Here is a 17,587-nt window from a genome sequence, read left to right as displayed (position 1 = left end):
AATTTATGATAAAAGAAATAGACCCAATTTTAATTTTAAATTAACAAAAAAAAAAAAAAACCCAATTCAAAACTAAGTGGTGATAAAAATAAAAATTGGAAGAGAAAAGAAAAATGCGAAAAATCGAGAACCAAACCGATAATAAACCGATCCAAATAAAACCAGTATAATGGTTTTGTTTTTTAATTGAACATTGATTTGGATCTCTTCTTTGTAACATAATTGACCTCAAAATCGATAAAACCGAACCGACTATGACTCCTAAAATGATATATATTCTAAGAAGTGGGAACATGATTTCCCCCCTTTTAAAGATTTAGGATCTAACTTTTTGTTTATTTATTTTAATACACTTCTAAAATTTGATTTGCAAACAATTTATAGGTTATTTTTTAAAAGCTCACAAAGCAACCCATCTTAAAATAGAGTTTGAACCTTTCAATTTACTAAAAATATACCTAAATTGGCCCAAACACCCCACCAAGTGATAAAAATTCAGACCAAACATATTCTTTTTTTCCACAAATCAAAACATTGGATTCTTTTTAAATTAGTTTTTTCCCCCAAATAAATAAATAAAGTGGGTGCATGCAATAATTATATTATAATATAAAATAAACCTATCTCCTTTGAATATAAAGTACATCCCCAACTGACAAATAAGAATCAGAGAATTTTAATTATATTCTAAAAAACCCAATCGTTTTTGCACAAAAAATGTTGAAGAAAAAGACACTTAAAAAAGAAAAAGAAAATAATTTAACCGAAAACAAAGGACGAGGCGCAAAGCCCTTGCACTCTCTCATTATTAAATAACGTACACCCACTTTTTTCCCTCAGCATATTCCCAAGAATGTTCTATTTCCCCCAAACCTTCAATTCTCAAACCCTAACCTTTTTTAAATTCATTGCTACCTGTTCATCCTTTTCACGATCGATGATCAAATTTCAATTATCTTCTTTCTATTGATGATTTAAAAGAGTCGTTGAAATATTTCAATCTTCATAAATTGTTAGCCCACTTAAAGTCTTTGACACTTGAAGAAACGTAAACTCAATATGATGATGTTTGGTAGATATTGGACGAGATATTTTTAATCGAAACAATAATTGATACCCATACACTTGTATTATTATCTTTAAGTCAAATATTGATAGGTTGCATTGAAAAATTGATATACGACACTTAATTTCCGTCAAACGTTAAATACCATTTGTTTCTAATCTATGTATTAATTAAATGAAGTTAAATAAACTAACACGTTAATATCATTTTATTTAAATTTATCATGTTTTCTTAAAAATATTTCATTATGTTATTTAGACTTATCATGTTTTTTTTAATATAAAAGTTAGTTAGATTACAAATTGGATCTTTAGATGTTATGTTTTATATTCAATAAGTCTCTAAAATTTCAACTTTATGTCTAATATATCAAAGAATCTTAAAAATTGTGTAATGGATCTGTAACATATTCAAATTTGGGTCCTTTACGTTTTATGAAGAATATGCTTATTTGGTTTCTGAGTTTTCAAATTGTACATTTTTTAGTCTTTGAATTTTTAACAGTGAATGCATTTGATCCATTAGTTTTCAAAATCTATGTGTTTAGTCTTTAAGTTTTTAAGAATAAATTTAAAGATTCCATGAAGTGTTTTTTTAAAAAATTATTTTAAATAATTACACAACCTTTTAAACTTAGAAAAATATTTCTTCTCCGTAAAATTATTATTTTTCTAATTTAAAATATCATATAATTATATAAAAATAATAATATTATTTCAGTAACTTGTAAATTTATTCTAAGAACTCAATGTCTAAAAATGTATATTTTGAAAATTAATGGACCAAATAGAGATATTATTTAAACTCGGGGATTAAAAAGTTAACTTTCTCTTCGTTAATTTTTTTTAAAATACTCAAATATGCTAATGATCTATGATTTACAAAATTGAAGTTTTAGAAAAACTAAGTTTATAATCTAATCAAACAAAATTATGAACAGCTTAACTAGTTAAGTTATTCTATGGCATCGATGACTCTTCTTACGAGTCGATCGATATTAAATTATAATGATACCATTGTTTTTTTTTTTTTATTATTAATATTAAAAAAGTGAATGCTGTTTTTTTTAAAAGAAAAAGAAATAATATATTTTTTAAAAAAAGAAAAGAAAAAAGAAATAAAAAAGAAATAAAAAAGAGGGGTTTTATGTAGTATAAAAAGAGGGGTTAAGAAGTGACAATTCCCAATATAACCAACTTGCTTGGTCCACCCATTCCCTCTTTTTCTTTTTTTTTAACTGTCCAAATATTTTCCCAATAAAGATAGAAGAAAAGTTTTCGTCGGAATCGGAATCAGAATCGGAACCGGAACTGGAACATTCCACCACCGCCGCCTGAATATCTCCTCCGATCCCGATCTCCATTTTTCCACTTCATTTCATCCTTCTCAATTCCTTCTTCTTCTTCTTACACTCCGTCATGACAATCGACCACCACTCGCAACACTCCGATCAAACGACCCATGATGATTCCGACCATCTCCATCCTACTCTTCCCGTGCCACTTGTTTCCAATGGCGCCGACTGCGAGAATGAAGGAGATAACCTCTTCGTTCCTCCTCTGAACTTCGCCGTCGTTGACAGCGGCATTTTCCGCTCCGGCTTCCCCGACTCTTCCAACTTCTCTTTCTTGCAGACATTAGGCCTTCGTTCGATTATGTAAGACTTTTACTACTGATTCTTTGTTTGTTTGCTTTCCTTGTTCGGTTCGTCTGTTCTCGATTTTGTTCGCTTCGTGATAATCGATGATTGAGTATGAACTGATTGTTCTTTTGAACGGATGTGGTAGATGTCTTTGTCCCGAGCCATATCCTGAGGCCAATATGGATTTTCTCAAGTCCAATGGGATCCGATTGTTTCAATTTGGGATTGAAGGTTCTAAGGTTTGTTCTTACTTCATCGAAATATCATTATTGAGAGATATAGTTTCTGTGAATATGTGTATGACTTTGATATCTTAATGACGGCTAATGCTAACGTGCAAAAGTAAATTTCTGTTTGAATTTGTTGTTTTCTTATGCTTCAGCCTTCAGTGAATTTGATTTTTGACCTTTTATGTTAAATGTCAATTCTCAATTCTCAGGGAAGCTTCTTTTGAAGTGATTTTTGTGGTAATGCTCTGTATGCATATGAACTTAACTAGAGAGATTAGAACTACTCTTGGTTTGAAGTTGTTTCCAATAATAACATATGGGCTTGGTTTTGGTGAATTTGTTACGTAAGGAAAACAATTCAGATACAAGTATTTGATGGTGATCAGCCAATACACTGCTTTTGACTGTTTCTATACGTTTATGAAAATTGTTTTGGGGATTTAGCTAACAAAATTTAGCTTGTGTAAATTGTCTAGGCGGGTTCAGACAAGGTTGATGCATATGTAAACTTGATTCTCGAGTGTATGAGGAATTTGGATATGAGCGGCGATCAAATGTACTATTTGGTATGAAATTTGATCTAATTAATGTTATTATCCCAGTTATTTCTGAAATGCATCAACGTATTGAATTCATTTTTTCAATAATTAAGTTTACATATACCCAAAGGAGAAAATAAAAACAAGGAAAGAGAGGAGTGAGGCTAGACTGGCTGTACGATTTTCATCATTTATCATTGCCTTGTGCTACGATATATATTAGTCTTGCGGTAATTACAAGCACATATTTTGTGGCGGTTTTGTGAGAGGAAGGGGTGTTTAGACTTCCTTTTGCACTGTTTCATTGCTTCTAAAGCTCCCATGTTCCTTTGATTGAGAAGTAAGATGAAATTGCATTTTGTTTTTCTGACATATATCGATTGTCAATTGAATGGTTATTGTTGACAAAAACCAATAGAAAACTCAACCTTTTGGAGAACTCAAGAGGTTAAGAGGTTGCATCATCCATTCCTTGCTTTTGTTTTAGTGTCATGCCAATGCTAGTTTTTAAGTTGGAACTTGGAAGTAATTTTCTTTAACTAAAGTTTGTTTAACATAAGAATCAACTGCCCGGATGGCAATTATAGCCAGCTGAAAGTCAAAACACTGGAATTCCATTGATGACATATAGTATTCTAAAAGAACGCTGATCACTTTGGTTTTTGTTGCAATTAAATGCAGGAGCCTTTTGTGAACATTCCAGACTTTACGATTCGTGAAGTACTTAAAGTTATTCTTGGTACCTATACCATTACCAATACTTCACATTTTAAATCTTCAATGAATGCTGAATCAGTAGATTTTCAAATAATGTTATATAGTTTGGGTTTGTGTTCACTCGGGCATTATTTTTTCACCATGTAGATGTGAGGAATCGCCCGGTTTTAATCCATTGCAAACGGGGGAAGGTATGTTCCGCTAAAAGCATAAATATACAAAATATAGAAGTAAATTTACAGTACCCATTAGTCCATGCTTTTGGATTACGTCGTGATTTAACATGGTATCAAAATAGGAAGTATTGTGTTTGAACTTTCAAAATGTATTTTAGTATTTATCCATCAGTTTGAACTTTTGGATTAAGTGGTGATTTTAAAAGTAGTTAGTAAAGGTATGTACTATTAAAAGTATTAAAACCGACCATCGATTTATTCTTTTGGATCGAGTAATGATTTAACATGGTACCATAATAGAAAGTCCTTTATTTAAACTTACATAATGTATTTTAGCATTATCGATCAATTTAAACTTTTTGGTTAAATGGTGATTTTAAAAATAGTGGTATCTTCTAATATGACTATTGCTTTCATGGAGTTTCTAAATAGTTTAACTTGTTTCTCACTCATCAGCACCGAACTGGTTGTGTCGTGGGATGCTTTAGAAAGTTGCAGAAATGGTGCCTATCGTCAGTCTTTGATGAATATCAACGGTTTGCCGCTGCCAAGGCAAGAGTTTCAGATCAGAGGTTTATTGAACTATTCGACATTTCTGGCTTGAAGCATTTGCCATCATCACTTTCTTGTTCAGAAAGGTAATTGTCCTCTATGCCTGTGAGGATGTTCATTAGTAAAAGAAGAAGACACCCAATAAATGACGAGCCATTCTGAAGTTTTTCACTTTTCATTGGCCTAATTACTTGTCATTCTTTAAGCCTCACACATTTCAGTTCAAGTGATTAACTCCCCTTTGTATTGTATATTTACTATTCCCAAACTATACTTATGGTTATAAATCCATCAGGGGGTTCATTAGGATTAACCCCAATCATATGTACTAGAATTCCAAGAACATGAAAGTTATAGTCAAAATCGAAAAGAAGATTTGGTATCTTTTTTAGCTTTATATTTTTGGATCCCTTTCTTGGTCAAAAAAAGAAGTTTTATATGCAATTATACATTTCGATCTCTTGAGTTCCATTTTTAGCATTTTTCTAAAGAGAAAAAAAAGCATTCCATTATGTGTACCACTCATGCTACCATTATTATCAATATACTGCTAAATTGTTGATATAATAGTAAATTTACTTTCACTTATAATTTAGGTTTTTTGGTCAATCACTAATTTAACTTGGTGTTAGAATATGGGGGTTTTGTGTTCAAACTCTGGTAATGTTGTTTCCTCCTCAATTAAATTGATTTTTCTCACTTGTTGGGCATATTTTAAAAATTTTCAAGCTCATAAGTGAGGGAGTGTTAAAGTGTTGATATTATATTAAATTTACTCTCACTTATTATTGGCTTTTTGGTCTTTAATCTCAAATTAATTAATTAATTAATGTTTTGATGATAACAAACTTAATATTATTTATTTATTTTTAACAATTTGAGTGTTTTGGAGTGTCCATTGTGAGCGTGGAACAACGGTTCCAATGCAAACTGAAACACTTGAATCAGAGTTCAAATGAATAAGATATGACCGAAAGCCAAAACAAGCTTAATGGACAAATCCTGAGCCGATGACATGTAGAATTTTTCTCTTTAAAGTGAACTAATTGAAAGGTGTTACACACATTCGCCTTTTGCTCTTCTAACGTAAGCTCCAAGGCTTCACACCAAATCTTCACTTACATAAGCATGAGATAAGTTACTTTTGAGTTTTGGATTGATTTTATAAAAAGAAAATTAATTTAAAAAAAAGATTTCATGTTATCTTATGTTTGTGTCTAACAGTTAGTTTTGGACACATAGTTGACATTGCTTTTTATTGGGTTTTAAAAGAAATGATTTAAAAAGATATATGTTATTATATTATTTTTTTTGTTTGTATCTAACGATTAGAAGTTTAAAATATCTATCATTGATTTTTCTTTTCCAAGATCCAATGGCTCAAATTAAATGTCAACAATTTTTCTTCTCTATTTAAACTTTTCTTCTCGTTCAATCATCCATAACTCATTAAGTCACCATTGTTGTTTTCTCTCTATGCTTTAATTTTCTTCTTTTCATCTTCTTCTTGAGAGAGATATTTTATGTTGTGAGAATTGATTCATTGAATGCTAAATTTATTAATCCACTATTCTAGAGAGTTTGTCGAGTGTGCTATTTATTTTTCTAAACTATTGTAAGGGTTGCTCTCAATCCCAAAAAAAGAGCCATTGTAACGGTTTGATCTTCAATCGTGAAAATGATCGACTTTGTTTTTGCTCCTGGAAAAAGAACGTTGTAGCAGTTCGACTCTAAGCCGTGGAAAGAGTCAAATTCGTAGTGACATACCCAAGAGTAGCTTGGGAAGTGGATGTAGGCTGGTTGTGCCGAACCATTGTAAAATCACGGTGTCAATTTCTCTATCCATCTTCTATTTAATTTTGTAATTAATTTATTAATTATTTTTATTTGCATGAAATTAATTGTTATAATTCATCCTTGAAATTAATGGGTCACATTTGTCTATTTAGGTTGGTTGAATTTATCTTTGCATATTTATTTTACCAATCTTATTATTAAAATTAAATAGGGTATTTTAAGTGTTAATTTTAATTTCTTAGCTTCTTTGGTTGAATTATTTTTCATAAAATTATTGTTTAAATTATTTGATAGCCAAAAGTATATTGATTTGTTTAATTGGGCCCACACTAGAAAAAAAAGTTTTAATTATTTCTATTAAACCTTACTCACCCCATCTAGGGTGAATAAATTGATATATGCCAAATGTCTTTTTGTTCTTTATTAAGAGGGAGTAATTGGCTTTCGACCACATTCTATGGACTAAGTTGATTTCAAAAGGGGGAGAAATTTGTGAAATTGATTTTAAAATTTCTTGTAATGCCTCTTGAATTTACAACATTGCTTATTCTTAGAAGGCATGTTGATAGGAGAAGAAATATGCAAAATTATATGTTCATATTTTTAAGGATCTTCACATCTTTATGTTATTTTTCTTAATTCTCTTTTTTGATTGATTCCAAAAGAGGGAGAGGTAATAAGAAAAATGAAAACATGTTATTATTGAATATATTCTTTATGTTCAAGTGAATTGAAATATGTGTTGATTGTGATTTAAGTTCATATTTTCTATCACACATCTCTTTGGATTTTATTTTTCTTGAGTTGTTTGTCATCATAAAAAAGGGAGATTGTTGGCTTTTCGGCTTTAATCTCAAATTAATTAATTCTAATTAATTAATTAATTAATATTTTTGATGATAACAAACCTGATTTTTTTTTATAAAAATAATTTGGATGTTTTGAATTGTCCATTGTATAGAACTTGTAACAATGATTCTAGTGCAATATGAATAACTCATACTATGGTAAGAGTTGCTCTTGATCTCGAAAAAAGAGTCGTTGTAATGGTTTGATCCTTAACCGTGGAAAGGATCGAGTTTGTTCTTGCTCCCAAAAAAAAAACGTTGTAGCGGTAACTCTAAGCTATGGAAAGAGTCAAATTCATAGTGACATACCAAGAGGAGTTTGGCAAGTAGATGTACACCGATTGTGCCAAACCACTATAAAATCACGGTGTCAATTTCTTTATCCCTCTTCTATTTAATTTATTAATTATTTTTTATTTGCATGAAATTAATTGTTATAATTTATCCTTGAAATTAATTGCTCACATTTGTCTATTTAGGTTGGTTGAATTCATCTTTGCATATCTATTTTATCAATCTTATTATTAAAATTAAATAGGGTACTTAAAGTGTTAATTTTAATTTCTTGTTTTTTTTTTTGGATCGAATTACTTTGCAGAAATTCTTGTTTAAATTATTTGATAGCCAAAAGTATATTGATTTGCTTAATTGGGTCCACATTAGAGATTTTTTTAATTAGTTTTATTAAACCCTATTCACCCCACTAGGTTGCCATACTGATTCTACACTTATCTATACTATATTAAAAGGGGGAAGTAGGAAAATTTGTACATTCTTTTTTTTTCCCAACATATTTAGTAAATGACTACTTTACCCTTCCATCTTCAGGGCATGATTTTTCATTTGTTGTCTGTTGAGCGATGTTAAAACAAAAGAAATGTAACCTTATGTCGACCAAACATAACTCATCGGGTCCAAGTGGTTACACATATTCAATCAGTGTATCCATTCCTGTATGATGTGATCCATGTATAAAAATGTGACTATTTGAGTTTCGATATCTGTGGATGTCCGTAAATCTTTGAGACACGACTCTTCGAGTTTAGGTTTCTATTAATTATATTTGTAGGTAGTTACACATCGAATGAATTTATCCATTCATGTATGAATGTGATCCATATAAAAAACGACTTATTGAGTTTATGTGTTCGCTGAGAGATGTTAGAACAATAAAGGTTATCCTTCATATTTTCACTTTACAAAATAGATTTATTATATGTGAAAGTTAACTTTGAAATCGAATAAGTACATTTTATGTCAATAGAACACCACTATTTCGGGTGTAGCTAGTCTTACATTTCGAATCTTTGCATCTGTTACTAATTTTACAATTTCTTTCTTAGAAAGAGATTTCATATTTATAAAGTATAGAATAGCAGAAGCTATTTCAATATACTTCATTAGCATGATTTACAATTAACAAAAATATAAATGAATTTTCAACTTTAAAATTAATCCTTTAAAACATAAAAAATAAAATAATAAATAATACATTTCATAAACATGTGAAACATGTGCATGGTGTCACAGTCATGCTTGTCCAGGGCGTGTTACCATGGCCGCATATCCGCCTCCACCTTTTTTTACTATGCTTTCATCTTATATATTTCTCTTTGCTAGGTAGTTTGCTTTCTATGTACTTTTCTTAGTGTGTGACCGCTCGCCCATTTCCATATGCAAGGGTGACAGATGTACTTTTGTTCAGAATGCACTATATGGGAGTAAGACTAATCATCATATCCTCATACCAGTGAGTTGTATGCTACAAAGCCATGTTATTGCTTATTGCTTTCTAGCTGTACGACTAATGTTCATTGTTTACACATGCTTACAAACGTTTGTGAAAACCTTTTCCTCTAAACTCGTTTTCTAAAACCTTTTTTGAAGAACAGGGGTGGAGGTTGTTTGAAACGCCCATTGTGCCATCGACTATTTGGATTTGGATTGGCTAACTTCTTTCAGGGCGAGAACAAGTGCTGCATAATTGCCTTGAGACCCTTACGAATGTGCGATTATGATAGTTGGTATCAGAGCCAAGTCGGCTTGCGGAGTTAAAAAGCTGTGGTCATGTCTGCTACAAAGCAGTTGGGCAAGTCCCATGTTGACCGGTTGGTTGAGATAGAAGAGCAAATGCTCTATCTAATAGAAGTCCCTGATCCGGTTCGGTTCCTAGAAACTCGGTTACAAGAAGTTGTTGACAAGGCCGATGAAATTGACGTAGTGTCTGGCCACTTAGACGGAATGCCCGTCAGGGAAATGTTGACAAGGGTTGAGACCCTAGAGTCACAAGCTACGAGAAATGGGCCTCTTGAGCATAGGGATGGTTCGTCGGACTCTATTTCCCATGTAGAAGAGCGTGTCAAAAAACTAGACAGTTTGCAGAGAGTAATAATTCAGATGGTGACTGAATTGTCCGAGAACTTTCGAGCCACCATTGATGTCATCCGGGCAGAGATTGCGGACATTAGTACAAGAGTTAACCTCACCATGAGAGCGATGGGAAATAAATCCCCAGTCGGGGGTGCAACCCAATTCAACAGGGTAAAAGTACCCAAGCCTAAGCCCTTTTGTGGGGCTCGCGATGCGAAAGCACCAGAAAATTTTATCTTTGACATGGAGCAGTATTTCAGAGCTAAGAACACAACAACTGAAGAGTCAAAGATCACCTTAGCGACGATACATTTAGCAGAGGATGCCAAATTATGGTGGAGGTCTCGTTTCTTAGACGTCCAAGAGGGTCGGTGCACCATCGACACGTGGGAAAGACTGAAATAAGAGTTGTGTTCTCAGTTTTTCCCCGAGAATGTTGAGATTTTGGCAAGACGTAAATTACAGGAATTGAAACATATTGGCACCATTAAGGACTATGTGAAACAATTTGTCGGGTTGATGTTGGACATAAGAGATATGTCGGAAAATGACAAAGTTTTCTGTTTTGTCGAAGGTCTAAAACTATGGGCAAAGACAAAACCGCATGAATAGAGAATATAGGATCTCCCAGCCGCATATGTGGTGGCCGAATGGTTGTTCGACTTGATGGATGAATCTCAAGAGATGAGGCAACACTCGAGATCCCTTAATAGAGGTGGAAAGGTAATGGTTCGAGCCCATCGAGGAACAGTAGGGGAAAGAGATACACTAATGGGGATGGAAAACCACTTCAACAGGCAACTAGAAATACATGACGGGGGCAGAATCGGTAGAATTTCTATCAGCCTCTTTCCTGTTATATATGCAATGGATAACATAAGGCGAGCAAATGTCCGAAACGAGTAGCCTTTAACACTTTTCAAGCCTCATTAGCCTCAGATTGGAAAGGCAAAGTTGTTCAGGTAGAGGACGAGAATGTACAAGCCGAGGAAGATGAGACCCCTCGAGTCGGGACTCGAAGATTTTTAATTGCCCTCTAGAAGAATACGAGAGAAATAAATAAGCCCCAAAGGGGAAGACTGATATATGTAGATGCTTGGGTCAACCATAGATCGACCAAAAATACCATGGTTGACTTAGGAGCCACCCATAATTTTATGTCTGAAACAGAAGCCAGACGGTTGAATCTCTATTGGGAAGGAGGCGCAGGAAAAATAAAAGGCCTGAACTCTATGGCCTTGTCAATTACAGGAATGACGAAGAGAACAGTCGTGAAGTTGGGGGATTGGAGTGGCCCTGATGATTTCGTGATCATTAAAATGGATGATTTTGACGTGGTGTTGGGGATGAAGTTCTTGCTTGAACATAAGGTAATACCGATACCTCTCGCCAAATGTTTAGTGATCACAGGGTCCACGCCCACCATTGTGTATGCAAGGATTAAACAGCCGAAAGGGAAAGGACCTTACCCACGAGTCAGTCAAAACCACGGAAAAAAGACACCTCAAGACATTCTGTGTGTCTTAGAAAAGTGTTGTGTTTTTTAGCCGGATAGTTCACCCAATCCCTGCCTCCAAATAGAAGGAGAAGAAGAAGAAGGAAGCCTAGACACTGAGAGTTCCTAACAGTGGCCAGGGTTCAGGTAAACTTGTGCCTAGGACAGTTTTGAAGTCGAAGACAAAGAGAACGTTGCCTCATGAGCAGCTTTAAAGGACCGGGGGAAGTCATCGAAAGGGTTGGAAAAGCCTTTTATCGGGTACAGTTACCATCGTTGATGGAGATTCATCCTGTCATCTACATAAGTAGACTGAAACCCTGTCATCCTAACCATGCTGAAGAGCCATGTAGGGTGGTAACCCGTCCGACTAGCACAACAAAGAAAATGAGAAGAAGTCAATGAGAGACTTGTTGAGAGAAGCGACAGAGTTGGAAGACCAAGACCAAGCTGAGAAGAGTTCTTGGAGAGGTGGAAAAGCCTCAAAGACAGAGAAGTTCGTTGAGAGCGCGCAGAAGACCTCAAGGCAACTACTTAACAATTTGTTGAGTTCGAGTAGAGTTGGTTAATGGGGACGTCAACCAATTGAGTGGGGGAGAATGTCACGGTCATGCTTGTCCAAAGCGTGTTGCCCATGGCCGCATGTCCGCTTCCACCCTTTTTTACTATGCTTTCATCTTATGTATTTCCTTTTACTAGGTAGTTTACTTTCTATGTACTTTTCTTAGTGTGTGACCGATCGCCCATTTCCATATGCAAGGGTGAAAGATGTACTTTTGTTCGGAATGCACTATATGAGAGTAAGACTAATTATCATATCCTCATACCAGTGAGTTGTATGCTATAAAGCTGTGTTGTTGCTTATTGCTTTCTAGCTGTATGACTAATGTTCATTGTTTACATATGCTTTCAAACGTTTGCGAAAATATTTTCCTCTAAACTCGTTTTTCTAAAACCTTTTCTGAAGAACAGGGTTGGAGGTTATTTGAAACGCCCATTGTGCCATCGGCTATTCGGATTTGGATTGGCTGACTTGTTCGAGGGCGAGAACAAGTGCCGCACAATCGTCTCGAGACCCTTAAGAAGGCGCGATTATGACATATAGCATGTGAATCATTACTAGTCAGCTTAAGCTTTTGGGTCAACCGGAACATATACGAAAAACTTAGAAAAAGTCTAAAAATATACACACACCTAATTGAAATGTGATTAGATTGCTTCGCGATGCACAAGTACATAAGCTAATAAATTGTTATAGCAAGTAGTTGGATCATATAGTCTCGACTTACCATAAAGATAACATTCTCAATATCAATTTTCGTCGAATTAAGTTTCATTTATCACTAAGGATGGAAAAAAAATATTATTCGTTTATGATAAAGTTCACTTTAGGATCAAATGTTTTTAGAAAATTGTGCCAAATGAAATGGAGTATTGCTATTGAAATTGAATAGTACATACAAATAGTCCTAACAAGACGTGATCTCAAGTGGATGTACCCCTCTTTTAAGGAAAAAAAAATGAAAACCAAGATTTGAATTTACTATAAGATGAATATTTGTTGCCCTTTATTAGAATTTACTCCATTTCCATTTATAAGGAAAAGAACAATGTAAAAGCAATCCAACTTTGGATCTTTCAGCATACTTTCTATTAAAAAAGATTACTTTTTCTGGGAAACTATAGAGATGTGGCTCTGAAACCCTATTGGACTGTTAAGATGAAAGTGAATTTAATTATAAAGAAAATGGGATTGGGAACAACACTTTTGCTAGCTAGTTGCTACAAACATAAATATATTCTTCTACTCCAATATTTGCTTTTAACTTTTCACCAGATTAATAACAATAACCCACTTAAACGAGGCAAACACAAAGACAAGCCCTTTAAATATTTATTACTGTTATAAAAGTGGGCCTTTACTTTTTTCTCCCCTTTAATTTTTGCTTTTATGCTGTTGCCATTGGACCCAAATTAGCATTGGCTTTCATGGCTTCAAATCTTGGCTCCTTGGCCTGAAACTTGACTCCTATGTAGAGCTTCATGTAATCTTCAAACACAAACTTGGGGTACACTTCCTTCTCCTCAGCCTGATCTTTCTCCACTAGCATCGGTGCCGGGAAGATCACGGCATCGCTACCTGGATTGTAGAATGAAGCTATCGACATTCGACCAGTTCCACTCGTCTGAGTTATCACTCTATGCATCACACTTTTGTATCTTCCGTTTGTGATCACCTGCGAAGTTTTACATTACAACTCTTTATATAAGTAATCTATTTAATTCTAGAAAGTTTAAGATCTAAAACTACTATTGTATTTTTTTTTTTTAAAAAAAATGTGAATGTTGTTTGAGTTGTGCCTATCTTTGTATAACTCAGACATTTATCACATAAAAATTTGTCATATGTCAATTTAAAAAAATGATTTTTTTTACTGTATAACAAAAAGAGGGATGTGTGGATAAATGCAGCTTAGGCTATTAATATATGAAATACCTCAAGCTGGTCTCCAAGGTTGACAACAATGGCGTGGCGCATTGGGGGCACGTCGATCCAGTTGCCATCTTTGAGAAGTTGCAGGCCACTAACCTTGTCATCTTGGAAGAGGAGGATGATGCCACCGGCATCGGTGTGGGCTCGGAGACCCTTGATCAGATCTGGCTTGGGACACGGCGGGTAATTGCTCACCTTTGTCCCAAATGTTGGACCTTTTGAACCATAGAAAGCCTTCTTGAGATAACCCTTTTCCAACCCAAGATTCTCACATAGTAGGTCCAATAGCTCCTCAGCAAGATTCTCCAACTTCTTTGCAAATTCCTTCATAATTTTCCTGCCAATCATTCACACGGCACACTTCACGTTAGAAATTATATTGTTAAAGACTCAAACGAAAAGAAAATAATGTATAACTATCGAAAGATTTAAATTAAAGTGAACAATATCATACTTATACTCCTCGTCGAGATCAGACATCTCAGAAATGTTTGATTCCGGGAGATGTCGTAAGAAAAAGGTGCTTTCCCAATCCATATCATTAACTTCAGCTTGTGCAGCCTCTAAGCCCTTGCTAAGCACAGTCTCTTTAAACCTCTCTTCCATAGACTTCTTGTAATGATCTCTTGTCATCTTCTCCACTGTGTCCAAAAACTTATGTGGGATCCCATGGTTCACCAACTACAAATTAAATTCAAGTCAAACACATACAAACACAAAGGACCAAAATTACAAAGAAAATTAAGAAGAAATACAAATTTGTGATCTCGCCACAAGCTCGAGACATCTCTACTTCCTTCAAGATTATTCCCGCAGTTAAGTCGAGATGTCTCTACTTCCACCAAAGTTCATAGGTTCAAATTCTTGAGGGAGAAAAAAAAAAAAAGGAATGAGAATATATGAAATCACCTCAAAGAAACCCCAATTTTGGCAGGCATCTTCAATTTGCTCCAAGATCTTAGCTCTACCATCACCATTGATGTTTTCCAAGTTGATGATAGGAAAGACAGCCATTTTTTGCAGATAAAAAAAAATTGGTTTGTGTAAAGGGAAAAAAAAAAAAAAAACTCTTTGGTTTTGAGTATTGTTTTTGGTTGGTGGTGTGTGTTGGAACAAGTTATAATGAAGGGTATTTATAGAGAAATTGTTTTGGATTGGAAAGTGGGAAGAAATTGATGAAAAAAAGAAGAAGAAGAAGAAGAAATTATTAAAAATGTGATGATAAAATAATGGGCCCATAAATTTTCATGCATGTATGTGGGAAGAGGGGGTGGCTTTGGCTTGTTGAAGACTGAATTTCCTCTTTGGTGAGGATTGGACCCACTTTGATTAGCTTTATGATCTTTAATGTTGGAACAAAATTTGGAGCTATTTTTTGGCTGCCAATGCCATACACCCTAATTCCTTGGTGTCTTCCCATATTGTGATTCAGTAGAAAAAACAAAAAAAAAAAAACAGTACCTATTTTGTACTTACATGACTTCCACATTTTTCTTTATTTTTTGAATCTCACATATAATTCTTACATGCATTTGGTATGTTTTCTTTAAACTCACCTACTTCTAATTTTTCTTCTATTTTCTTTTACCTTTGAAAACATTGCGTGTCAAATAAACGAACCGAGACTTAGATGATTTGTTCACTTAGATTGTAATGCCTTGAGCTCAAGATTTGGAAATCTAGATGGTAGTTGGAATTGTAAATTTCACTCCTTGTTTGGCTTAAAGAATTTGTGGATCTCACTACTAAAAAACACATTAATTTTATACCTTATCAACTCCTTACACCGTGAATTTTAGGAGTTCACAACTTCTTAAACTTCATAACTCTTTAGAGCTCACTATTCTAATCCTTGCACCAAACACTCCTAAAAAATGATGAAATATGTCATCATCCATCGTGATCATTATTTCGATCATTTTGGTGGGACGTTTCATCCCGTGCTTATTTATTTCTTTATATTTTATCTATGTGAATTTTAACTCAATCTCAATTTTAAAGTTTGATAAGCATGAGTGAATGGATAATTCATATTCTAATTTGTTTTCGGTTCTATCCTCTACACTACCTTTATTAAAAAAAAAAAAAAACTGAAAATAATATAATTAGAAATTATTCTCCTATATCAATTCTCTCTAGGAATTTTACCAACCTTGTATTCTCTCATCAATCCGATCCCACCTCTTAAAATTTCCCTTTAATTTCTTCTATTTTTTTTTTTGTGTGGGTCTCACACCAATTTTCATTTGTGTACTAATGCTAAAGATGAACAAACATCATATCAAATACATTCTATAATTCCTTCTCTCTCAAGTAAAAACTTTTCTCTCGTGATCATTTAGAAGTCTTAAACCTAACCATTCCTATTTGACCACGAAACGAAACGTTTATGCTCTTATCTCATACAAAATTTAAATTGTCTATGTCGGCAGAAATGTCGAAGCTTCAATTTTACAGAAATGTCGATGAAAATATCGATAAAATATATCGATGTTGATGAATATTTCTAAAAAAATTATAAAAACAAAAATAATATTTATTAGTTACAATATATTTACATTAGCGACACTTTGTTGTTCATTGTTTATGTTTCATGGTTCTTTTTAAGATATAATAGAAATTTTGCTTCACTCTTCATACTGATGTCGAATATCTAAATGTGAAAATGTTGACGAAAATTTAATACCATGATCCATCTTATACCACCTAACAACACCATACATTATTTCTTCTCACTTAAAAAGAAAAACTAAAATAGGAGAACTTTCTTTCTAAACATGTGATTCAATCTCTAGCTCATTCCACATCCAAATAGAGTATATTATACAATCCAATATTATCACCACCTTGGACTTCCAATCAAATCTCATTTTGGTACACTTCATCCTCATCTCACACGTGGTTTATTAAGGGTTGCTTCAAACTCAAGAGATGACACGTTTTAAAAAAGAAAACGCTAGAGACTTGAGTTTTGGATCGACTAATCGAGCTATAGAATTTCACCAAAAGGGAAAATAACCAACGGCCATACTCATCCTGACATGTCGGTGTTTCATGTAACCTCAAGTAGAAGTTAAAGGAACAACTTCGTTTTGACGACACCAAGGGGAGGTGAGTAAGTAATCCAAAGTTTACATATCTAGTTGAATTAAATACTCCTTGATACTAAGTTAGGCATGAATGTCTTCAACTTGGTACCACATCGGTGTAAGTACTCTCACACATTGACGAATGTAGGTTGGATTCAGTAACAAGAAATTGAGTGAATTTTGTAGGGATAAACTATAGAGTGATAATGATTAGAAGTTTGATATAAATGGGTTTGGCATGCAGAAGTGTTTTGTATGGTGTGGACAGCTTAGGCCATTCCCATAAGGAGTGTTAGTGCGGTTGTTGTCATCAAACATGCCATGTCACTCATTTATATGCTAAGTCCCTAACACATTAACCCCTTCTTCACACCATTTACTCTTTTACATACAAAAACATTCTCTCTCAACTTTTTGTTTCAAAATTCTTTATTAATATTACTTTTCCTCTTCTTTCGAGATTTTGTGCCACTTGTCTTTTAACCCACTCACCTTTTTTTCTTTTTCTTTTTCTTTTTTCTTTTTTCCTTTTTTAATCACAAACTTTGCTCACTGCATTTTAACAAGTTTTT

The 17,587-nt window shown here is 33.7% G+C and overlaps 2 protein-coding genes across 3 annotated transcripts; one reads left to right on the top strand and one right to left on the bottom strand.

Annotated features, from left to right (window-relative positions):
• The first annotated feature begins 2,228 nt into the window (after window positions 1-2,228).
• Window positions 2,229-5,319, top strand: LOC120078115 (inositol diphosphatase DSP1-like). Of its 2 annotated transcripts, XM_039032335.2 has the most exons (6): window positions 2,229-2,723; window positions 2,854-2,947; window positions 3,415-3,504; window positions 4,159-4,216; window positions 4,342-4,385; window positions 4,827-5,319. In XM_039032335.2, exons 1-6 carry the CDS (start codon window positions 2,485-2,487, stop codon window positions 5,010-5,012), a joined length of 711 nt encoding a protein of 236 aa, XP_038888263.1. In that variant the 5' UTR covers window positions 2,229-2,484; the 3' UTR covers window positions 5,013-5,319. The 2 variants fall into 2 exon arrangements, with proteins under 2 accessions (XP_038888263.1, XP_038888264.1); XM_039032336.2 differs by lacking the exon at window positions 3,415-3,504 and having other exon boundaries at window positions 2,249-2,723.
• A 7,726-nt stretch (window positions 5,320-13,045) lies between these two features.
• Window positions 13,046-15,170, bottom strand: LOC120077485 (1-aminocyclopropane-1-carboxylate oxidase 1). The gene is made up of 4 exons (XM_039031378.2): window positions 14,836-15,170; window positions 14,381-14,607; window positions 13,930-14,263; window positions 13,046-13,669 (listed from the first exon to the last, which is right to left on the bottom strand). Exons 1-4 carry the CDS (start codon window positions 15,163-15,165, stop codon window positions 13,382-13,384), a joined length of 1,179 nt encoding a protein of 392 aa, XP_038887306.2. The 5' UTR covers window positions 15,166-15,170; the 3' UTR covers window positions 13,046-13,381.
• Between the last annotated feature and the right edge of the window lie 2,417 nt (window positions 15,171-17,587).

This window comes from Benincasa hispida, chromosome 5 (genome assembly GCF_027475165.1).
Source record: "Benincasa hispida cultivar pf3 chromosome 5, pf3_genome.v1.1, whole genome shotgun sequence".
In the NCBI taxonomy this organism is placed as follows: domain Eukaryota; kingdom Viridiplantae; phylum Streptophyta; class Magnoliopsida; order Cucurbitales; family Cucurbitaceae; genus Benincasa; species Benincasa hispida.
Note: the sequence above shows the minus strand (reverse complement) of the source record. Positions and strands in the feature narration are given on the sequence as shown.